Source organism: Biomphalaria glabrata, chromosome 1, assembly GCF_947242115.1.
Source record: "Biomphalaria glabrata chromosome 1, xgBioGlab47.1, whole genome shotgun sequence".
Lineage (NCBI taxonomy): Eukaryota > Metazoa > Mollusca > Gastropoda > Planorbidae > Biomphalaria > Biomphalaria glabrata.
The window spans coordinates 28,580,462-28,605,676 of NC_074711.1; the positions used below are offsets into that span (position 1 = coordinate 28,580,462).

At 36.3% G+C, this 25,215-nt stretch overlaps 1 protein-coding gene across 1 annotated transcript in view; it reads left to right on the top strand.

Annotated features, from left to right (window-relative positions):
- The window catches only part of LOC106059343 (uncharacterized), a 45,739-nt gene that overhangs the window by 16,462 nt on the left and 4,062 nt on the right, over positions 1-25,215 (top strand). Inside the window, exons 7-16 of the mRNA XM_056031170.1 lie at positions 9,440-9,711; positions 10,541-10,703; positions 20,623-20,773; positions 21,670-21,848; positions 22,254-22,406; positions 22,740-22,911; positions 23,922-24,035; positions 24,549-24,592; positions 24,721-24,796; positions 24,951-25,088. Of these exons, the coding sequence (XP_055887145.1) occupies positions 9,440-9,711; positions 10,541-10,703; positions 20,623-20,773; positions 21,670-21,848; positions 22,254-22,406; positions 22,740-22,911; positions 23,922-24,035; positions 24,549-24,592; positions 24,721-24,796; positions 24,951-25,088 (1,462 nt within the window). The remainder of the gene's footprint in view (positions 1-9,439; positions 9,712-10,540; positions 10,704-20,622; positions 20,774-21,669; positions 21,849-22,253; positions 22,407-22,739; positions 22,912-23,921; positions 24,036-24,548; positions 24,593-24,720; positions 24,797-24,950; positions 25,089-25,215) is intronic.

Here is a 25,215-nt window from a genome sequence, read left to right on the forward strand (position 1 = left end):
TCACTACTACTGAACCCATCAACTAACTAAAACCCTCTAAATCTACACCACTACAAACACTAACACTACTAACCAAACCAACTATCTCACTAAATCACTACAGCTACTACCCTAGACTTAGATCGACAAACAAACTACAATAAACTAGTCTAGATCTACAATATCATACTACTACAACCAACCCATATCTAAAACAAGAACATCTTAGCCTTAGGCTAAGGACATTACTATTCACTAAGAACAGAACTGAGAAACAGACTATAAATATAACTAAGCCACTAATAATAAGGCAACACTACAGAAACAAAATAAAACTAGATTCCCTAGAATTAGAATAGATCTACAACAGCAATTATAAGCAGCAATATTCAACAGCAGTTAAAAGCAGTAACACAGCAGTAATAATAGCAGGCCGTCCCAGGTACAGGAATAAAAATATAATTAGACGACAGACCACAAAGATATTCAGCTGTCACACAGACAGATATGGTACTGACCACTGGTCAACTGTACACTGAACTGTTTTAAAACAGCGTGGCATCACTTTTTATACACAAAAAGCGGAAGTAGAAATAATAAGTTTGGCACTAGCCTATAAAAATAAAATATATAAAAATATAGCTCTGGGAGCGCAAGCTCACATTCATCCCGCCTTAAATTTTTGCGTCCTCGCAAAACAAAATACTAACAAACTACTTAAAATGCATTACATACATACTGCTGACATATTCTACAATCAAAGAAAATACACACTAAAATCTATTTCACACAAAAATATACATCTCCATGACATGACTTAGATTACATTGCTTTACAAGAACAAAAGCAAAAAAAAATATACACTTCATCAGCTAAAAACACAAGAAAATACTCTTGATTCTGTACATTCTCAAATAGGTACAGCAACTACTAAGCTTTAAAAAAAGCTTTTAAATACACATGTAGATAACATGTACTCATAGAGTTACTACAACTAATAAATATTGTTACATAGGAATGCAACCAACATATTAAATAAAAATTACAAATATACAAATGAAGAATTATGCTAGTATGGTGAGGAAACGAACTTCATTTCCTCCTCTCTTACATATCTGTATGTACTCCCATCTTCTGCTTCCACCATGTACCAGCCAGAAGCATACTTGGGTACTGCAGTAATTACGAAACAAGAGGGTTCATACTGCATGAACATTCTTCCCTGGCCTCTGACTCTCTGTTCCACAAGAACTCTGCACCCAATGTTCAGAAGGTCGTTCCTTTTCTTCTGCAACTCAGGAACCTCATGGGAAAGCAAGGTGGATTCTGGTTGGACCGGATGAAACTGTAGGAAAGGATTTGTTTCCCTACCTCCTTCTGCATGATTACTGGAAGTGTCAGATGAGGCAACTTCTGAATGAATCGACATCATTTCTGCCACTGCGGGTTGGTTTCTGCGAACAATTGAATCAGGAGCAGTGTTGGATCGCCTAGGATTCTGTGGCACCTCAACCAACAATTCTGTTGGCTTGGGGGCAGGTTGCAGTTGTACTGCCTGTGGTTGTTCCACTGAGGCAACCTGAACGTGATTCACTGCTGCAGTGACATCAGGGCAAGCTCGGGTGAAGTGGTCCCGGCTACCACAATTCGAGCAGTTGCTTCTAGAAGGGTGTTGCTGGTAAGCCCGGTTCCCTGGCTTCTTTCGCTGACCTTGGAACCTGTTCTGCAGCCTGCAATTTCTTGCAAGATGGCCAGGTTTGCCACATGTGTAGCATTTCCTGTTCTTCGTCGCTGGCCTCTTATGGTGAAAAGTGCGATTTGGTTGCCTACCCGGTTGTGAGGATATCTGTCTCACATTGCTGCTAATGTGATCAGGCTGATGGTTGTTGCAGTGGGGACAGTTAGAATTCTGTGGTCCCGAAAGTTGTAGGAGCACAATCTGGGCTGCAAGCTCCTCCACTTGCTTGGAGAGCGCAGCTAGCTGGCCTTCAATCTTTATCTCACTGCATGTGACGTTGACTTGCGGTGCGACATTCTCATCCTGGGCCCACCTGATGGCCATGTCTCTTAACGCCAGGAATTCAGTTTCTGGCCTGTCGAGTAGTCTCTCTCGCAGGTCTCTCCTTAAGGTCCTGTCACTGAGGTTTTCTACGAACTGGTCCCTCAGGATAGACTCGCTGAAGGGAGTTTCAGATAGAGCTCTCTGCCTGTCTGTGAGTGCTTCAAATGCCTGAAGGAGACGGTGTGAGTAGGTGCGGACAGACTCGTACTGGTGCTGGCTTATTCTGAACAGCTGCCCAATCAGGTAGTTAATGCTCCGCCTTTCTCCATAAGTGGAGCGTAGAATTTGTATCAGGGCATCTGGACATGCCCTTGTCGTCTGAGGGTGGCACCTAAGTTCGGCCTTCACTGCCTCACCTAGATGTGCAAAGAGGAAGTCACATTTTTCCTCTGGATGCACCATGTGTTGAGACTTCCAAGTTCTCTCAACATTTTGAAGGAACTCTTCAATTTCCCTGGCAGGACCATCACCATGGAAGCGCCGGATACTCATCTCTGTCCTTGGTACCACAATCACTGTCTGAGACGACTGCATTCTTGCTGCTGCTGCTGCCTCGCTGTTCATCTACGTAACTACTCAACAAAACTAAAGCCTACTAACCTCTCAATAACAATACCAAAAAAACTACTAAACTAACACTATCTATACCGCCTATCAATGCCTAAACTCCTACGCAAACCTAATCTATCCCAATAAAAAATACAAGTCTGGTCACTCAAGCACAGATCCCACTTCTGACACCAAAAATGTGAGCAGGTCAGGCAGGCGCGAGTGGGAGGGCCTATTCTCTGCTGCTCAACATTAAAATTTTACCTAACAGTAGGCAGATGTTAGCGCTACTGGGTGGGCTCAATCTGTGCACCTCGGTATGGTGACCAAGGGGCTAGAGTAGCCTAAGTAACCAGACAACTTACTATACTACTCAACTAAATGAAAACAAGATAAACTTTAGTTTACGATAAATAAAACAAAAAGAAACTTTATTTACATACAAAAATAAATCAATAATAAAAAAATAATATATACACTAGCTTGACTAATCACTACTACTGAACCCATCAACTAACTAAAACCCTCTAAATCTACACCACTACAAACACTAACACTACTAACCAAACCAACTATCTCACTAAATCACTACAGCTACTACCCTAGACTTAGATCGACAAACAAACTACAATAAACTAGTCTAGATCTACAATATCATACTACTACAACCAACCCATATCTAAAACAAGAACATCTTAGCCTTAGGCTAAGGACATTACTATTCACTAAGAACAGAACTGAGAAACAGACTATAAATATAACTAAGCCACTAATAATAAGGCAACACTACAGAAACAAAATAAAACTAGATTCCCTAGAATTAGAATAGATCTACAACAGCAATTATAAGCAGCAATATTCAACAGCAGTTAAAAGCAGTAACACAGCAGTAATAATAGCAGGCCGTCCCAGGTACAGGAATAAAAATATAATTAGACGACAGACCACAAAGATATTCAGCTGTCACACAGACAGATATGGTACTGACCACTGGTCAACTGTACACTGAACTGTTTTAAAACAGCGTGGCATCACTTTTTATACACAAAAAGCGGAAGTAGAAATAATAAGTTTGGCACTAGCCTATAAAAATAAAATATATAAAAATATAGCTCTGGGAGCGCAAGCTCACATATAAATGATACATATATATATATATATATATATATATATATAGGCCTATATATATATATATATATATATATATATATATATATATATATATATATATATATTATATTGTAATAACTTAAGTGAGGCAACTCAACGAGGACATAGACGTTTATTTACATAGAGACATGACAAACACAAAGGGCATCTGCCTTGAGTACAGCATCTCCATATTGGCTCTCTACTTGGGCGGAAATCATTAGTCTCTAATGTCAACATCCGACTTGCTTAGTCACAGATAGTGCGCACCTTCTTTCTGCACTATCTTGGATGGCGGTGCGCATGGCAAAGTCATAACATTGCCCCCGTCTTAGCACTTTTCGTCCCGAAAAGAAACACTGCAGCTGAGGTTTGACAGTTCAGGTGGAGGTCGATCAGTGGGAGCCACAGGCGGCAGGGAGCCTGTTGTCCACGAAGCCATCTGCACAGTTTTCCGAGGCCGTCGCTTCCTCTTCTTCCAGTTGGCCAGTCTACGCTTTGACCTCATGACGATAGTCTCTGATGCCAGCCACTTAACACAAATGGAGGTTGTGGCGATCACTGTAGTTTCCAGGGCCGCTGTTTTAAGACGCCAAGTCAGCGGACCTTTTCCATGGACGTCTCGTGACACAGTTGTAGGCCCACAGGTAGCCATGTTTTCAAACACATAGTCTTTCTCAGCTTCATCTGTAATGTATGTCCATGGAGCACTCTTGTAATGTTCGATAAGCGAATGTTCATCCACCACTGCATCAGGTTCTGCTGGAATTGATTCACCATCATTCAAGTCACTCTCACTGATGTAGGCAGAAGTACAAATGTCTGTTAAGTTCAGATCTTGTTGCTGGGTTTCTTGGCATGGGCACTGTCCCCGCAGGACGCCGCATTCACAGTTCATATCAATCGCCTGGATGCAGTTGCCAAGCATCGAGTTTTCTCTTATGCCGCTGCCAAAGTCAAATTCGTTGTTTCTGTCTCGGCCATTGTTGGGGCTCGTATTCGCAATTTCCCTCGACGCTATCAAAGGCAAGGAATCAGAAACGGTCTTGAGGCTTTCATGGCTTGAGTTCTTATGAAAGGTACTGACAGATAAACAGAGGTCTTTAAGGTCCACAGCAGAAAGCTTGGACGCAGACCCAACGTTGTCTTGATCTGTCCGGCTCATTGAGGTACTGGTAACAGGTACAACAGGAACAAATACTTCAGGCACATAACAGACTTCTCTTGTTTCTTCATTTGTTTCTTTCCTTTCGATTTGAAACATACCGTTCAGATCGTCGCAGCAATCGTCGTCACGTTTCTCGCCTTGAAAGTCGTCCCCGCCAGACTTGCCCACAACAAGGTCACAGACAGCGCTCCAATCCCCAGCGCCTCCATCACCACTGTTTGTGCAGCCACAGTCCTGACCAGGCAACTGCTCCTTCCCTAACGAGTTTATTCCTCCTTTCGCTTGCGACACAATGTTATCACTTTGGTCTATTTGGCCTACTACTGGCAACACACTTTCATCTACTTTGTTCCACATCATGCTCCTCATCTTATTCCCAATCATGTTCAATTGTTCCTTAAATGCATCCCCACAGTCTTGGATCTTGCCCATTACATCAACAATCCCAGACTCAATTTCAAATTGATAGATCTCCGGATCTTCCTCTTCATCGATCAGAGCTTGCCGCAGACGAGCCGTGAGCGTTTCCCTGCTACCGACAGGTTTTAAACCTCGGTCTCGAAGCTCTTGTCTTAGCTCTTTAATTAAGAGCTGATGTAATAGCTTCAGCGATGCCATGGAGATCTAATCCTACCTCCTCTCGTTGAGTTGCCTATAAATCCCACTTCTGACAACCAATTGTAATAACTTAAGTGAGGCAACTCAACGAGAACATAGACGTTTATTTACATAGAGACATGACAAACACAAAGGGCATCTGCCTTGAGTACAGCATCTCCATATTGGCTCTCTACTTGGGCGGAAATCATTAGTCTCTAATGTCAACATCCGACTTGCTTAGTCACAGATAGTGCGCACCTTCTTTCTGCACTATCTTGGATGGCGGTGCGCATGGCAAAGTCATAACAATATATATAGAGAGAGAGAGAAAGAGGCAATATACTATAAATACATATTGGAGAAGTGAATCTACTTCTTTTAATACAATCTAAATAATTTTTAATTAACACAGATATAATTTATTAGCAATAATATAGTGGGGTTTCTTAACGGTGCTCGATGTGCGCTAAAGGAGAAAGCACAAAAACTGCGTTTATTATAGGAGCATGAAGTGACCTGATTTATTTTAAAAATCTTGATTATGAGTGGTAATTCAAAGAAACTGAGCTATTTTTATAGTCCTTTAGTTGCAGAATAAGAATCTGCTTTCAGTTTTTTTGTAACTTAAACCGTCACCAAATAAAAAAATAAAATAAAAATTTGACCTAGTTCCCGAATACGGTGTTCCTAATATAAGAATCTACTATATATCAAGAAATCTTGATAAAAAATAAAGAGATTTATTGATCCCCTTTATTCTTTATGGTATAAAAAAGGAGCAAAATTGCCTCCATTCTAAATTTGTATGGGTCTAGATTTGTATTCACATTCATGATAAAGCCTTCAATTCTGTTGGATTGTTAAAATACCTTTAAATAGCCCTCCTATGCACATTAAAAACCAATCAACTATAATTGATGAAGCTGTCTAGGCCTACATAATCATAGATCTATTCTAAGCTAAGGCATTCAATTATTCATTTAACGACCTTCAAATTATAGATCTAGATTTGATTTTTTGTAAGCCCCCAAATTCAGGAGAGAGTTCTTTAGAGATGATAGTGATCTCGAGAGGGGAAAAAGGTTTTAATAGAAGAAATATATTGGTTGAGCTTAATCTCCCTCTCTATTTCCTGTGGCATTTTGAAAGCTACCGTTATAGTCGCAAGCGACTAGCTAGGTTCTATCGTTAAATGAGGGCCTAAATTCAAAGAATGAAATCAGGGGCATTCAATGCTTATATTTATAGTGTGTTTGCACCAGAAAAGTTTTTATTATTCTGACAAGAAATATTAAATTCTTAATTCCTTGCGCCCTCCTTCAACACTTGTGCTTATTTCTTTTTGGAATACAAGCATCAGAAACCAGAATAAATAGCTTTATTAAATCTTACCACAGCTTTTCAGCAGACTCAGTAGGCCAGCTTTTATATTAGCAACAGTTCAAAGACTAATTAGGATTATCTGTCTGAAAAAAAAAATCTTTAAAATGTTTGTTATTAGTGATTGTAGAAGATGACAAAGCTTTCATTGCTAACTCTGCACAGTGGCCTGTCCTGTTGGTTCATATTTCTTAGGGCTATGGCCAAACTTTGACTCACGATGCTCCCGCTGTGGGAAAAAGAGGAAACCGTTTCTCATTTATTATTTATTCTTTTTGACTGCCAGGCATGCTGATCTTTATCTCAACAGTCTGAGAAACCACTAATTCTTGACTTCTATGGCAACATGTATGCACTACGCAAAAAGGCAGGGCTTTAATCTATAGAACAAAGTTGTATCTAACTCATAGGTCTAATGTTATCATAGAGGTGTAGCCATTCATCAGATTGAGCAGTAAACAAGTAAAGTATCCGAAATGCTTCAATTATTTTGAATTAATCATGTAATTAGAGACAAACAATAATAAACTTGTGCGATTGAACATTTTTGCATTAATTATTTTTGTTAAGCACAAATTTCATGCTAATAGCATGCTCAATGTGTTATGGTCCAGTTCAGGAAGGGTTATATGGGAAAAGCTTTCTGCGCTGCCTTTTTTTTAAATTAAAAAATTAATGATTTTTTGGTAAATTTTTCAATAGATTCATATGAATGTGTTGTCATTGACAATGAATAATTGTGCCAAGTTTCAAATTGATTTGAGAATTTGAAGTGGGAGAATTAACAAGATTCCACCCAGACAGGAAAAGGGGAAATCTCAAAATACAAAAGCGTTTTAATCGTTGATGGATGAATATACCATTAGTGACCTATTACAGTAGTAATAGCTATAAAAAAAATAAAAATAATAATTATATTTAGAATGCAAAAAATGCTAGTTTTTAGTACAAATTCATCTTCAGTTTTTTCACTGTCATTTGAACATTAAGATATAGAGAATAAATTAATTTATTAATAACATCCGGGGGTCACTGTAAATTAATATTATTATAGCTTTTATATAGCGCTACTTTAATACTTATAGCATGCTCAGAGCGCTATGGTCCAATCTCATTTGTGGACCAGTGTGGTGATGGGGTTATCTGGGAGAAATTTCTTAGTGTTGCCTTTAGGCACTCAGTAAACACAACTCTGCTCGAGTCGGGTGTCGAACCTCGAGCCCTCTTCATAGGTAGCCAAGCCAAGTTCAAGGATGTTTAGCCTCTTGACCATGCTATTAAACGGTTTCCTGTCATTTTATTTTTGGTCATTTCATCCTCTAATCCATCAAATAATAATTGTAAAAAGTACGAAATTAAGATTTCATATATTTATTTTCATTTACATGACAAAAAGAAAGACACATTAGATAAGAATAGAATAAAAGAGATAATGTAAAAATAGTTTTTTGCCTGTTAATTGAAATCAGTAACATAGGCAATAGATAGTACCAGAAGACGATCTGTTGATTTGTATTGCTATACATTGCTTTTATTTCTTGGCCAGTGTTGTATATTTCTTGAATTCAGCGTTTATTAGAATAAATAAAATGTTATATGAGGGTTTGAAATGACTCGCTCGTATTCAAGAAAAAACGATTGACAAATAAGTTAAAGTGAAAGATGACCGTCAGGAGATAAGTTATTAGGGGCTTGATCATAGGTCTAATCGTTTTACCTTTCAAAAGATATCCACTACTTACACCACACCTTGGTCTGTTTTGATAAGTTATGAGTGCAGACTGACATGAGCATAATTATTCTAATTGTCTCTCAAAAGATTTTCCCTTTTTCCACCACACCTTAGCCTTTGATCATTACATCATGCAATATGCGCAGGATAAAATTGGCATCCCTTACATCAAATAGAAGCAATATAACTAAATACAACCCCTATTATAAAATTTTTTTACATCTATTATTTCATTTCTCAACAAGAATGAAGAGAGGAGGGGAACACTATAATTTGTCAAAACTATCAAAAACATTCTAAATAAACACATTTATATATTAGATGAAATGAGGGCTTAAAGACAAATTCTTAACAACACAATTACACAATGACTAAGAAAAAAATAAAAAATATTTATTAATTTGGGATGAAGTGACCAAGGATGAAATGACTGGCCATGATTTTTAACAACTTGTTAAACTCACCAGTAAACTAGCTTGAAATTACCTGCCTCATTTCTAGAGGTTGATTTCACTGGCTGTTTTGAAGTAGCACAAATTAGGGCATCGTATAGAAAACTTGAGGAATCTTTATGGCTAATTCAAAAGAGGATTTCAAGATTTCATTGGAATTGAAAAGAATTTGATATATTCAGGTAGCCTTTTAGTGTGGACTGTGAAATAGTAAAACTAGAATTACAGCTTGAGTTAATTAAAATTCCATTCTAATAATTAATGTAAGCTCAGTGTATGTATGCAATGTTTGCATCTTCATATATTTGTGATTTCATTTATCTTCCTAAAATGTAGCTAATGCAACAAATAATTTGTATGTTTTCCAGATTATTGTAACGGTACTGTCATTGATCTAGTCCAACTGACTTCATCACAAATAAAGAAACTTCCAATCACTGGTATTGAAGTATTTCCAAAGAACAAAACAGGAGATATTTTTAACTTTTATGTACCATTTGGCATAACTGAAGCCAGTTGGAGCATTGACTTTCCCATTGGTGGTCATCTTATTACTGTAGGAATAGAAGTACCAGACCTGAATTCCACTTTCCAAATTCTCTTGGAAAATAATGTTAATTCTACATCTGAGCTTTTGGAGGTACATTTTTAAACTAAATTTTCTGATATTTAAGTTTTATATATTTTTTATAACCTATTTTATCCTTATCTACCTAAGGATTTTCTCAGAAATATTACACTTAATAGCTTTTTCTTTTAAGAAATATTTTAGTAGGTTAAAACTCTTTAATTCTAGTTTGTCATGTAAATAATTCAAAAATCTTTTCAGTGTAGCACACACACACACAAAAACAACAGAACGTTTCTTATTAATTCCTTAACATTTACAAATGGGTGAATAATTTTATGTTTGTGATAAGTGCACAATATGTAGCCCTTACTTTAAAGAAGCTGAATTTAGCATATATAACGACATTAAATAATACCTTTATTACCTTTGGCTATACAATTTTTCTGGCATGTTGAGTTTATTGATTTGTTTCCAAATTGTGAATTATTCATGATGCATAAGAATATGTATCTTGATGCTGTAATAAATTAAGAATGGGACATAATGTAAAAAATATTCAATACCCGGTATTTAGGGAAATGTCATTGAAATATTCATAGAAATTTTCGGACCCAGTTAGAGGATTTAATTATTAGGTGGAATCAATTGTTTTAGAACTATACATATTGGATTATTACAAGTTATGGATCATTATTCATACATGAGTTTTTTAGAACTCTGATAAAATAATAGATAATAAATAATTCATGCTAATTAGTTCAAAAGTGATTGTGTTGTAAACTTTACTAGCTATAGTTTGTCGATGAAAGGCCCTTATAATGTGTCTGCTAGTATCCTTGCCAGTTTCTTTTTTTTTCTTCTACTAATAATAAATTTAATTTTGTTTATATTTTTTAAGGATGTCGATGGAAAACATATTTTCAATGCATCTAAAGACTCAAAATACACTTTTGATATGAATCTCCCTGCCAATTCTAGAATCGTTATTAAAATTGCTGTCCCTAACTATTCTGTTGACGTAAAAATAACTGAATTCAAAATTTGCAAGCCTGCTGTTGAAGGTAAGTTATTGTCAGGTCTTTGTGGAATGAAATTACTGAATTTGTATTAAATATTAATGTGTTTATGTATAACAGTAATTTTTACTTATAAATGTGTTTTTATGTTAAAAATTGTAATATTTTAGGCCTAAGTTCAGCCCGACAGTCACACCATACACACTCTGTTATACATAAATGAATAAACGGGGTGTATGATGATTTAAAAAAAAAATTAATTTAATCTAATGATATATTTACAAATGATAATGACATCTGATCTATGAAATGAGAAGCAAATATAAGTGCATATAATATGATATGAAAAATCACCTTAATTATAGGGTTCAGTACATTTGTCCACATAAACTTTCAAGACAACAACTGGTAATCCCCGTAGATCTAGCTTCTGGCTCAGATACTGTTCACCGAGGACTATTAGTCAAAAGTTCATAGTTCACACTGTAACACCAGGTCTGGACCAGGGGCGGACTGGGTATCAAAATCGGCCCGGGCATTACCATATAAACCGGCCCATAAATGGCATGTCATATATTTTCGGTGTGGCGGGGGGGGGGGGATTTTAACCCCCCTCCGCAATTTATATATATATATATATATATTAGTGTGTGTGTGTATGTAATTAATCTTCATTACATTCTTTTCTTTCATTCTTTTAAACGTTTTTTCTACCCTAGAATACTCTCTTCCTATAAAAAGTGAAAGGCAGTACACACTGTAATATACTAAGTCAATTCATAACCTTAGAAACAAGGCTTTATTTCAATAAAACACGACTGATACACACAATAACACAGTACAGACTGATCACGATTCACAGACTACGATAATGCGAACACGATTACAAATACTAGCACGATTACAAGCACGGGTAACACACAAGTTCATTTAACGATCACTCCATTCACCCCTCCTTCATTTCTTTCTGGGTCTTAGGTTATAGCCATGCGTATGAAGGGAAGGATCCGGAGGTATCTCTGGCGTAGACTTTTCTCCTTGCAAGTCGTAACTGTCCTGTACGGGACTCGAGTCAATATTGGCCTCTGGCATTGGGTGGCTCCCCTGTGAGTCACTGATGACTTCTGGCTGGTTGTACATCATTGGGGTGGGACTCTGTGAATTACTGATAGTTTCAGGCACGTAGCGACTCCCTGGTGAGAGATCCAAAGAGTCACCGACCTCTTGAGGCAGAATACCGTTCTCTGGTTCGAAATAGTCGTTCGTGGAACTTTCCTTCGGCGCCAGCTGCCTAAGCGACACTGTCTCCTCCCGGCCATTTGGAAATCGTATATGGGCGTACTGTGGGTTGCAGCTTATAAGTTCAACCTCTTGTACCAATGGGTCAAATTTTGAAGATCTTACAGGTGATTTTAGTAATACTTTGCCTGGGTTCTGTAGCCAAGTAGGCAAGGATGTTCCCGTTGGCGATCTTCTGTTGAATTTGAAGATCCGTTCGTGTGGAGTTTCATTAGTAGAAGTACACAGTAATGATCGAATGGAGTGAAGTGCCTGGGGCAACACAGATTCCCACTGTGATAGTTCCAACTTCCCTGAGTCCAATGCTAATAAAATAGCCTGCCACAATGTTTTATTCAGCTTCTCTATTTGACCATTTCCTTTTGCGTTATAGGGCGTTGTCCTGCTAGTGGCTATGCCCTTAGAATGTAGATATTCTGTAGTTTCTGTGGACATAAATGATGAGCCACGATCAGAGTGGATGTAACTGGGTGTTCCAAAGAGGAAAAATAACTGGTCGAAGCACTTTATTACTGTCTTAGATGTCATATCAGGACAGGGAAAAGCGAATGGAAACCGCGAATATTCGTCAATCATTGTTAACAAGTACTTGTTGCGAGTAGCTGATGGCAAAGGACCTTTAAAGTCAACACTTATTCTTTCAAACGGCTGTGTGGCCTTGATGAGCGTACCTGCAAATTCCTTATAGAATTGCGGTTTAATTCTATTGCAGGTTCTGCATTGTTGAATGGTCTGCCTGACCTCTTCAACCGAGAAGGGTAAGTTCTTTGACCTGACATAATGTAGAAGTCTAGTGACACCTGGATGACACAGGTAGTCATGGTACGTCTTCAGGCTACTTTGTTTCGTCATGGTTGCACAGTGCCCTCTAGACAAGGTGTCTGCTGCTGTGTTGGCGTTCCCAGGTCTATACTGTATATCAAACTTGAAGCTTGCCAGTTCCAATTTCCACCTTTGTATCTTATCGTTTTTAATTTTCTTGTCATGAGTGTCTTTAAATATGTATGAAATAGACCGCTGGTCCGTAATAAGGGTAAAATAATTGCCACACAAATAATGCTTCCATTTGCGTATAGCTTCAATTATTGCAGTTGCTTCTTTCTCTATGGCAGATTGATGCCTTTCACTAGGTGAAAGAGTTCTAGAGAAGAATGCAATAGGTCTTCCATCCTGATTTAAAGTGGCAGCTACTGCGATGTCAGAAGCGTCAGTTTCCACAATTAGAGGATGGTCATACTTTATGGTGAAAATTGCTGCTTTCTGCAATTCTTCTTTCAAGTCTTCCAACGCTGTTTTTACTTCTGTAGGTACAGGAAAAATTAGATTTTTCATTATAGGATACATTTTGTCGGAGAAATTTGGTATCCAGTGAGCATAATATGCCAAAAGTCCTACAATCCTTTTCTGAGACTTCAGATCTTTTGGAGGTGGCAAATCTCGCAGAGCTTGAAATCTATCAGGGTCCGGCTTCAAATACCCTTTGGATATTTCATATCCAAGCAGCTTTACCTTCTTAGTAGCAAATACACTTTTACTTTCGTTGAAAGTTATTCCGTATTCCAGAGCTACCTTCTGAAAATGCAACAGATTTTTGTGATGGGAGTCTACATCTGTACCACATATTGTTACATTGTCGACATAGGCAAACGTGTCAGACAACTTTTCTTTTTCTATAATAGTGTCTATGGTTTTCTGGAAGCAAGCTACACCGTTAGTGACCCCAAAGGGTATTCTGCAAAACTGGTAGAGTTTACCACAAGCTTCGAAGGCTGTGTATTTCTTTTCGCTCTGTTGGATAGGTATTTGGTGATAAGCACTCTCCAGATCCAATGTGCTAAAGATTTCATACCTGGAAATTTTCTCCACCATTTCATCCACTCTAGGCATGGGGTAAGCGTCCAGGTAAGTAAATCTATTTATAGTTTGGCTATAATCAACGACCATTCGCTTTTTGTGCCTCTCATTGGTCGTGACAAGGACTTGAGCTCTCCAAGGTGATTTGGAAGGTTCAATAATACCGTTTCGTATCAATTTTTCAACTTCAGCTTTAATAAATTGTGTGTCTTGGAAGGAGTAACGACGAGATTTAGTAGCAATAGGTCTGCAATCAGGGGATAAATTTGCAAACAATTGTGGTGCCTCTACCTTCACAGCATTGAGCGAGCAAACATGAAATGCAGGTCGACCACCGTTGAATGGAATTATCAGTTCTTTGTGTAATGCGAGGAAATCTAACCCAAGCACTACATCAGTGCAAAGTTCATCTAGTAACGAAAGTTTGAATTGATTGTAAACTTCCCCTTTGTATTTTAGCGATGCAAGCATGTGGCCTCTTGTGACGCTTGACAGTTGAGATGACGCCATAGAAATTTTGTGCTTTGAACGTGTCACTGACCAATCGTACTCTCTTGGTATGTTTGAAGAAATGTAGCTTTCCCCGCTACCTGTATCAATTAGGGCTTTTAGGTTCACGCCATTTACAGAGATGTGTACTGTTGATTTAGTTAAACCAGGTACCGACGAAGTAGCAATTAGTGATGTTAGATGTGTAGAGTCCTTAATGCAGCTACAATCTTTACAAGATTGTCTTTTAATCTCGTGGCTAGATGTCTTGACTTTTGTTTTGGTTATAGGAGTGTTGCGAGACCTGCAAACCTTCGAAAAATGTCCATTTTTCCCGCACGAATGACACATGCAGTCTTTGGCAGGGCATTTCGCTCTGAGATGCCGACTACCTCCGCAAAAGAAACATTTAGTATTCACTGTTGCGATTGTTTCTGAGTCCACCATTTCTTCGGTTGAGATTGCCGATGACGAAAGAGATGACTCTACCAATTGAGAAGGAATACTAAACGAACTGGATTCTTTTTGGGCCATGTCGAGTGTCTTGGCAATATCTAAAACCATTTTCAAGTCAAGGGATCTTTTCTCAAGTAGCCTCTGTCTAATTACACTCGAACGCATGCCGCTAACAAAGGCATCACGGATGGCGTCCTCTTCATTTTTGTCAGCACTGACAGCTCGGAACTGACAATCTCTGGCCATCACTCTCAGCTTGTGTACAAATTGATCAAGACTTTGATCGACTTCTTGTTTGCAAGTTGCAAGCAAATGTCTGGCCAATGTTTCATTAGGGGCCTTCACAAATAAATTCTCAAGAATAGATTTTGCTTCTGAGTATTTAGAACAGGTAGAAATATACTGATATAAGAATGGAGACACAAAGTTGCATAGCAGGTCAAACTGTTCGCTTTCACTAGCCCCTACCTTCATTGCGAATCTGTCAAAACAAGAAATCCAATGTTTCCATGTAACTGAAGCATTAGTTGAACTAGGATCAGCATCCAGTCTATTGGGACGCAAAAACTTGTCCATTTAAGAATGGTAATATTGAAATAAATTGTAATATACTAAGTCAATTCATAACCTTAGAAACAAGGCTTTATTTCAATAAAACACGACTGATACACACAATAACACAGTACAGACTGATCACGATTCACAGACTACGATAATGCGAACACGATTACAAATACTAGCACGATTACAAGCACGGGTAACACACAAGTTCATTTAACGATCACTCCACACACCGCCAAGGGACAGCTAGGGAGTCTGGGGGAGCGCTCTAAGCCCCGGATCCAAGCATTATTTCCGTTATTTTAAGCTTTAAAAAATGCATATTCTGAGGTATCTACAGTGCAATTAGCCAGCTACTCTTCCGCGCTAAAAAAAATCAAAAACTAAATCTTCTATTCACTTGAGTCCAGCGACTGGTAGAAAATGGTAAAATCCTTTAGTTTTGTATTGGAGGGGGGGGGGAACCACAAAACCTCTTTTGGCTACGCTCATGAAATTTGGTGACTGTAGTTTGCTTAAGTTGGCTGCACTGAGGAAGTAAGTAAAGTTTCCCTTTCAGACAATGAGATCTGAGGCCAGTGATGGTTTGAACTCCTCCCCTCTCGTCTACGCCCATGTATTTTATCATAGGTGTAAGCCATGGGCGGACTGGCTATATGGGCAAACGGGCAAATGCCCGGTGGGCCGGTACCAAATGGGCCGGTCTGGTAGCCACCAAAGAAAAAAAATCAATGCAGACAACTTTTAACAAAAAAGTGACAGCAACACAAAGGCCCGAACACATTTTCTTGTTGTTTTTTTCTTGTTTTTTTTTTTAAATTCTTATTACAATTACTTTTGTTTGAAATTCAACAAGAATATAATTTTAAGAATTGCACTATACACTGTACGTATTATCATTTGTAAAACGTTAGACCGTTCTTTCTGCTATGCACGAGCGGCATGGCCTTCAACAATACTTTGATGTCTTCGAGATTGTGTTTGGCCTGATCATTTTGCTGGTCGGCATGGGCCTTTGATGGCTCTACTATTTTTGTTTTGCTCCTTCCCTCACCCGTTTTTTGATGGTTCCATGAAAGTTAACGAAAAAGAGGAAAAGAGGGATGGGAAAGGATAAGTTAGAAAACATTGATATAATGCGGCAAAAGGGGACAATTAGGTCTTTAACAAAACGCATACACACAGCCGCGAAATTGCAAACCACCCAACTTATTTATAGCTCAATATGGGTATTAAGTTCTACTTTCTGCGATTTGAAAAGAAAAAGTAAGTTTCTTGTTGTTGTTGTTTTTTTTTTTGTAATAACATAGATCAAAAATACTACACTTAAGGCTTACAAAAAAAATATATTATTTAATTAAAACATAAATCTAGATCTAAATCAATTTTATACTGTTGTGATCTACGGCAAACTTATGCTTAGTATGAAGTCATTGATGATGAAAATTATTACACTAATTACAATAATTTATATACTATTATATAGCGCTGTCACATCCGATATTTAATGAAAGGAGATTTAGAATAATTTATATTTTAAATAGTATATTCAAATCTCGATTTTGAGAATGTACTAGCCTTACTAGGACGAAGCAAGAGCTTTTCACATTTAGAAGTACCTCTTTAACCGTTCTGCTTTCTCTTATCTTTTAAAGGAATATATATAATTCGTCTATCGTAGTTCGATTATGACCACTTTGTCATCCAGGGGGCTGAGGGCTTTGCACTGGGGTTTTATGTCTCCTCGTGTGGCTGGTGAGACCTATGTGAGCCGGAATGTTCGGCCGCACACTAGGCAGGTTATTCCAGCTGGAGCTAGTGTCTTCAGTATCTGGCATTTTATCTTGCCATTTGACATTCAGTATTTTTCACAGACATGTCATGTGGAAGTGATTTAGTTTCTTTGCATGTTAACTGTACACTATCCATGTTTCTGAGGCATAGAGCAATGTAGAGAAGGATGACGGCTCGATAGACCCCTAGTTTTGTATTTGTGGAGATACCGCTTTAAAGGAATGGGTTGTCAGGCAGGAAAACCAATGATTTAGCATATTTTAAGTCACAGATCATCATGCATGACTAGATTGACATGAAATGCGTAGGACCTAATTATTTTATTTATTTTTTTTTGTAGAAAAGTCTTTAATCTATAAGTAATACCAAAAAGTTTGAAATTAATTAAGGCTGCTATTGTAGTGTTTATAGTTTTCAGACTACATACATGTAGATATATAAATAGAATACATTATGTAAGCCTACGAAAGCATACATCACGTTTTCGATGCGTTATCAAACTTTATATATTTTGAATAGAATTAGGCTCACACCTATGATAAATCACATGGGCGTAGCCGAGAGGGGAGGAATTCAAACCATCACTGGCCTCAGATCTCATTGTCTGAAAGGGAAACTTTACTTACTGCCCCAGTGCAGCCAACTTAAGCAAACAAGAGTCACCTAATTTCATGAGTGTAGCCAAAAGTGGTCCCCCCCCCCTTTTCCAATACAAAACTAAAGCATTTTACCATTTTCTACCAGTCGCTGGACTCCAGTGAATAGAAGATTTATTTTTTTTTATCCGAAGAGTAGCAGGCTAATTGCACTGTAGATACCTCAGAATATGCATTTTTTAAAGCTTAAAATAATGGAAATAATGCTCAAATCCGGGGCTTCGCCCGGGATCCCACTGGGGGAGCTTTCGGCGCTCACCAAGACTTCCTAATTGTAGCTGTCCCTTGGCGGTGTGTACTACCTTTCACTAATTATAGGAAAAGAGTATTCTAGAGTAGAAAAAACGTTTAAAAGAATGAAAGATAAGAATGTAATGAAGATTAATTACATATACACACACTAATATTATATATATATATATATATATATATATATATATATATATATATATATATATATATATATATATATATATATATATATATATATAATTGCGGAGGGGGTTTAACCCCCCCCCCCCCCACACACACACACCGAAAATATATGACATGCCATTTGTGGGCCGGGTTTTATATGGTAATGCCCGGGCCGATTTTGATACTCAGTCCGCCCCTGGTGTAAGCCTAATTCTATTCAAAATATATAAAGTTTGATAACGCATCGAAAACTGGATGTATGCTTTCGTAGGCTTATATAATGTATTCTATTTATACATGTATGTAGTCTCAAAACTATAAACACTACAATAGCAGCCTTAATGAGTTTCAAACTTTTTGGTATTACTTATAGATTACAGACGTTTCTTCAAAAAATAAAAATAATAATAATTAGGTCCTACGCATTTCACGTGCCAATCTAGTCATGCATGTTGATCTGTGACTTAAAATATGCTAAATCATTGGTTTTTCTGGCTGACTCACGATTTGTATATGAATATATTATTTAAAATATAAATGATTCTAAATCTCCTTTCATTAAATATTGGATGTGACAGCGCTATATAAATTATTTTAATTACTGTAATAATTTTCATTATTAATGACTTCATACTAAGCATAAGTTTGCCATTGGATATAATGGTATTTGATTGATTAAGATTTAGATTTATGTTTTAATTAAATAATTTTTTTTTTTGTAAGCCTTATATGTGTAGTATTTTTAGATCTATGTTATTACGAATAAACAACAAGAAATTTACTTTTTCTTTTCAAATCGCAGAAAGTAGAACTTTAGACCCATATTGAGCTGTGAATAAGTTGGGTGGTTTGCAATTTCGCGGCTGTGTGTATGTGTTTGTTAACTTCTATTAAGTTTTGTTAAAGAGCTAATTGTCTCCCCTTTTGCCGCGTTATATCAATGTTTTCTAACTTAACCTCTCCCATCCCTCTTTTTCGATAACTTTCATGGAACCATTAAAAAATGGGGGAGGGAAGGAGCAAAACAAAAATAGGAGTGCCATCAAAGGCCCATGCCGACCAGCAAAATGATCAGGCCAAACACAGTCTCGAAGACATCAAAGTAGTGTTGAAGGCCATGCCGCTAGTGTATAGCAGAAAGTACGGTCTAACGTTTTACAAATGATAATACGTACAGTGTATAGTGTAATTCTTAAAATTATATTCTTGTTGAATTTCAAACAAAATTAATTTTTTAAGTTGTCCTCATTGATTTTTTTTTTCTTTGGTCGCGACCAGACCGGCCCACCGGGCATTTGCCCGTTTGCCCATATAGCCAGTCCGCCCCTGGTCTGGACACATCAACCCGCAGTCTGGAATCTGGAACCTCAGACTCATGAAAACAAACTTGAACATCAGACAGACTGAGATGAATACCTCAGTCCTGTAGACTAAAGCTGAAATCTCAATATTGAAAACTGAGACTGGAAACTGACACTGATTCTAACACTGAGACTGACACTGAGACCGACACTGAGTCTTGACACTGAGACCCTATAGAAAGATAAAAGAACAAATTCTTCTAATCTTCCAGTCTAATTATAAAAAATACAAATACGATCGAATCCAATTACAAACAACTTTATAATGTGAAAATAAAACTCACCCTAAACAGGGGTCAAGATAATCCAATAAGAATATATCCAAGGCAAATGCTAGGGCTGTCCAGTAACATAAGCACAAGGAGAAAACAAAAACACAACTTGTCTCTACAGTACAAGATGGAGAGAATGAAACAGACGATTTATGACGAGTCATACCTGCACTCACTCTACGTCACAAGAAATAATGACAAGCATTAAGGGGAGATCATTCCACTGCACATAAACTAACTAGTGATGAACGCGTCGCTAAGCAACCAATTCAATAGGTGCGACAGTTATAGGGCACTTTAAAGTGTAATGACTCATTACATGTTCAATGAAGATTAACCTAGAATCATTGTCCATGTTAGGAATATTTTGTGACCAACACATGAACCAACTAATTCTTCTGCAGTCTCATTTTTGTATTGGAGAGTTCGGATAACTCATCCTATATCTTAGATAAACTTTGCAGTGATTTCCAGATCAGGCAGCTTTGCATATAGTTTTTCTTCTATAGGGGTGTTTTGGGGTCATTGTCTTATTTGGTCTGCACTCAAGGACAAATTTCACTAGTCCCAACTAATTACTGAAAAAGTACCTTTTACTTTTGGGTACACCTCTTTGTTAGTTATTGCTCTTCAAATAGTAACAGTATATATATCCCCTATCAAATTTAGCACCTCCACTGTTAAATCAATATGAACTATACTACATTATAACTTGTAGCAAACATGTTTGCATGAATACACCTGTTTTCTGTCACAAAAATTATCTGGAAATTAATTAATTAAACCTTATTATCTTACTCTTCAGATTTCTGTAGACTGGAAAATATGGTGGTCTTAGAAGCATTGGGCTTTTTGACAATAGATGATATTCTTGGTAAAACAGATGACAACATAATAGTTCGATATGGTGACCTGATAGAAGATGGCGTTATGGTCTATGGTTCTTGCTATGCATGGTACATTTTATTTAAATTTTACATTAAATATTTTTTTAATTCTAAAAATTCATACATCAATATTTTTTTTTGTTTTAAATTTTTTTGTTTTTAAATTTATTTATTTTTATAAATATACACATACATAAATACAAGCAATAGTAGAGGCCTGCAGGCTCTGTTATTTTGTGTATGTTCAAATATGCTATAATTTACCAGTAGCCATTAGTCCTTTATTACTTTGTGCATATATATATATATATATATATATATATATATATATATATATATATATATATATATATATGCATGCTTTGACATACCAGACAGCTTTGTGCAATAAATTTGTGAGAATATACAAATTTAAGACATATTAGAATCTGTGTGTAATTAATATGTGAGAGTACTGTCTCCTTTCTTTGATTTGTGCTTTATTTCAACTGGGAATTATAATGGGCCCTAGACACCAATCAAAATACAGGAAACCACTTGATTCTGAGGCTCTGTCCCTGACCCCCATAATCTAACTGGTTGGGGGAAAGGGTGTAAACATTTTTACAGTGGTACAATTTTGAGAAACACTTCTTTACTAGTTGCCTTTTTCTCTCTAAAAGAAGATCTCCCTTTTCTTAATATTTTTTTTTCATTGAATTCTTTTCTTGCTTGCTTTAATTTTTTCCTGTATTCTGTGTCATCTAAAATCAAATTGCAAGTACATAAGAAATCTTTTGTTACTATATTTTGATTTGATTTCTTTTGTCTGGCAATAGCTAGAAGATTATTGCTGAGCTTAAGAAACTTCTTCATTTTACTCAACAACTTTCTGTAGCATCTCATTACATCAAAAAAACTTGTTTATTCAGTTTTCAATAATGTGTGTCATAGGTGGCAAATCTAAATTTTGATTTTATTTTCAGTGAATGCCATGGTTTCACTCTCATCTGTGATAAAACTGATAATTGTACTTGCCCTGATTCCACTATTGAGTGCACTGGAGACTGTCATGCAGCTCACACTGTAATTACATTTAATGCAACTGGTGTTCCTATCACCTGTGCCAATGAGTCTCAGCCTTGTATAAAAGAAGGGTGCACAAGTAGGTTTATTTTTCCCTGATAAAAGCTAAATAAAATTGTCAATTTAACTTGAATGATTGTAATAATGATATTACATGATTAATGAATATCTCACTTTATCTTGCAAAACACACAATATTTCAATCTTATCAAAAGTTACTTAATAAAAATTATGTAATTTAACAAAATATGAAAACAGTGTCTTATAAGATTTAGATGGTTTATTACTTTATAACAACTTCAATCGCTATATAAAATATTACTGCCGCTGTCAACAGCTACTCATGTGTTATAAAATTAGTTTATTACATATTAACAATTTTTTTTTATAAAATATTTCTCTACAACACCCTTAATAAAAAACTTATAAATTATTACTTTTAGTACACACAATATCTTTTAAAAAAAACTTTTCCAATCAACAGCTCCTATGGTCTGTCCTGGCCCTTGGAGTTCTTGGTCTGAATGCTATGCAAACTGTCAACAAACACGTAAACGTATCTGTGATGTTAGGTGTGGCAAAGACTGTGATGAATTTAGTTTAAGTGAAAACAGGATTTGTCCTGGATGTATAACAGGTTTATATATTTTAAACAATCCTTTTCAATATATCTCTTTATAGAAATATATTTGTTAAAGATGATCATTTACACAAATTAAAAATTAAACCGCAAATTCTCCACATAATTTTGGAAATTATTGGCAGCTTGTACTATAACTTTGTCTTTTAAGTTTATAGCCTTTCTTCTCATAAATGTGGACTAAGAATACAATGCATACTATAATGGTAGTAGGCAGTATTTCACTAAAAGTAATATGTTAACTTTCTTATGTTCAATGTCATGACTAAAATTGTGAATACATTTTGTAACTGTTGATAAATAGAATGTTTACAACAAAAACTTTTCCAGTATCAAGCACCACTGCGCCAACATGTGAAGAGAATGAAATACCTGCTTGTGTAAGTCATTATGACCAATGTTTGGAATCTTGTGTGCGATACAGAAGAAACTCCAGCTGTGACTCCCTGAAGGATGATATACACTGCATTGATACATGCAAGTGTAAAGAGGGTTTTCTGAGGTAAATCTTTTTAGTAAATCTATTTAGGTTTATAATTTTAAAGGTTATATATATCCATCCATATCCTACTTTCTTGAAACTATAACTAATTAAAGATGGCTCACTGATGTCAGTCACTTTGTATTGTTACTAAACAATTCTGATTATGGGAAGGCTGTATTTGTCATAGTTCTTGCATGACAATGTTTTTTTCTTAGGGCTTTTAAATAGGGCACCTTCTGGCATTTTGGTTGCACTGTGTGATGGATGCCTGTCTGTATTGCAGTTAACTGTTGATGCTTGTCAGATTATGACAAATTACTCAGCAAATGTATGTGTTTCTTGTTTGGGTGTATTCCAGTGTAATTAACTAACAACACAAATAAGTACCACCGATTTAACAAGTAGAGAGATGAGTCCAAAACACTGTTGAACAATGAATAGAATATTTAATCAGTGAAAAGGCCACAGTCTAAGTCTCTGTCAATAAAACATGTCTTTACCCTATAGAATCCTATCGCTAACTGATTTTCTGTCTCTAAGAAGCCTCAAACCCACTAAGTCAATGCGTCACTAACCCGTTCAATATACGTCTACTGTGGTGCGTCTCTATCTAATTAAAATATAAACTAAGTGCCTAACAACTGATTTGATTTACATTGTAAGTCTGTCAACAAGAACATAAAAATACACAATTCTCTAGAGACAGATTGGTTAGCTGTATACTTTGCTCATAAGATGGTAATATAGATAGCATTGTATTGAGAATTTTTTTAGGCAGAAATAGGGGTGCATTTGACCAGCATCAAAATGACTGACAAACTTTGAATTATATTATCTTTGTCTTAAACAGCTGAAATGGAAAAAAGTTGATAGTGTTTTGGACAAGTCACAATATCGTGAAGCTATTGAGAGAACACAACAGTAGTTTTACTTCTGCCTCAAATTCTAAACCCTGCTCCTGGCTTAGTAATGACTGCCTAAAAATTCACATTATAGAATATCACCAGCCTGTTTATGTCTTTTTGCAGAGATGGTAATGACAACTGTGTGCCAAATAGATCATGTGAATGTTATCCTGATAATAACAGCACAGTTTCAATACCACATGATTATATTACCAAGCCTAGTAAATGTGTTTCTTGGTAAGTATCTTGACAAAAACAAAAGCTAGCTCTGTTCAAGGCTTAATGACTATCTACCTGTGGACTCCTTCAGTCACGAAGTGACATGAATGATCTTGCCCACACAGCAGTTTCCTCCACTCCAAACAGCTGATTTATCCAAAGAAATGACAAGTGCAAGTTTGGGGTCTGGCATTGTAGGCTCTGCCAGGGTGCACTGTATGCTACAAATTGCCTAAGGGTTGAGTTTTCCTCAGATTTAACTTTAAGTCAGAATAATGTATTGTCATGAAAGTATTGTTTTTCTATAAAGTTTTATTGTGAAACTGTATATCAAAAAAATATTGTTAGTCATCAATCAAGGAAGCTATTGCCCTCTACATACTGTCATTGTTTTCTTGTTATTTTTTTTTTAATTAAGATATATATTTGCTTTTACCCTCTGTTTTCTATATTTTAAAATTTACAAAAGTTATCATTATTAGGCTAATGTGATTATAAAAAAATTCAATATCCATATGCTATTTCTTCTAGTACTTGTAATGAAGGTGACTACATCTGCAAGGAAGATGATGATTGTAAGTTACCTTTGTTTTGTTTTTATTGAAAGAAAATCTTTTTGATAGTAAATAGAGAAAATATTTTTGCCTGCATCATATTTTTATTTTGTGTTTAGAAATAAACTTTTTATAAATCTTCTGTTTAGGCTGTGATATACTCCCATGGTCTGAATGGTCACCATGTTCAGTGACTTGTGGTAATGGTATTAGTACAAGAACCAGGTAAGTCACCGTAAGTTAGTTGTATAATTTTTTTTGTTAACTATCAAAATTAGAGTTTTTGTTTTCTATACGTATATTAACTCTGGTATCTTTAAAAACAAATTGAATTGTATTTCTATATTGTTCATTGACCTTTGAACTCCTAAATCTACAGAAAAATCTTTGGAAGTTGTCCATCTAATGAGTTAGTGAAAGAACAAAGAGAATGTGAAGATACTAAATGTCCATGTATAGTCCAAGGAAAAGTTTATGATTCTGGTCAAACTATTATGTCTGATAAATGCCAGGAATGGTAATTTTAGTATTCTTTCAGTTCTAGTTATTCTATTTTTATTTTTATTTTCTTAATTTTTTTTTTTTTTTTTGAGATTCTTCCTATTCTTTATTAATTATTAATTTGTTTTTACACTCAGAAAGGT